This window comes from Plasmopara halstedii, assembly GCF_900000015.1.
Source record: "Plasmopara halstedii genome assembly, contig: Scaffold_110, whole genome shotgun sequence".
In the NCBI taxonomy this organism is placed as follows: domain Eukaryota; phylum Oomycota; class Peronosporomycetes; order Peronosporales; family Peronosporaceae; genus Plasmopara; species Plasmopara halstedii.
In genome coordinates, this window is record NW_020187031.1 from 1,274,988 (window position 1) to 1,275,244 (window position 257).

General features: G+C 29.6%; 1 protein-coding gene across 1 annotated transcript in view; it reads right to left on the reverse strand.

Annotated features, from left to right (window-relative positions):
- Positions 1–199: 199 nt before the first annotated feature.
- Positions 200–257, reverse strand: part of PHALS_00267 (catalase peroxidase hpi) — a gene marked incomplete at both ends in the record, with an annotated part of 537 nt that continues 479 nt past the window's right edge. The window contains one exon of the mRNA XM_024729791.1: positions 200–209. Within this exon, the coding sequence (XP_024572312.1) occupies positions 200–209 (10 nt within the window). The remainder of the gene's footprint in view (positions 210–257) is intronic.

A 257-nucleotide genomic window follows, 5' to 3' on the forward strand; every position in this document is an offset into this window, starting at 1 on the left:
TTTAAGTACTGTCCATTTTGATGTATTGAATTATTTTTCGTAAGATAAATTCAAATCTTGAATAGCAGTGCATGTCTTCAAGTTTAAGATTTAGGATTGTATTAGTATATTCAGGATCATGTGTACTTAGGATGAGACGACAATATTTTTTTAACAACTGACCAAATCGTTCCATTTTCAAATATCATAATCAAAAAAGTCATAGTTGTCTGAAAGCATAAGTGCAGTTTTTAAGAATGCACGCTTCACGAACTATT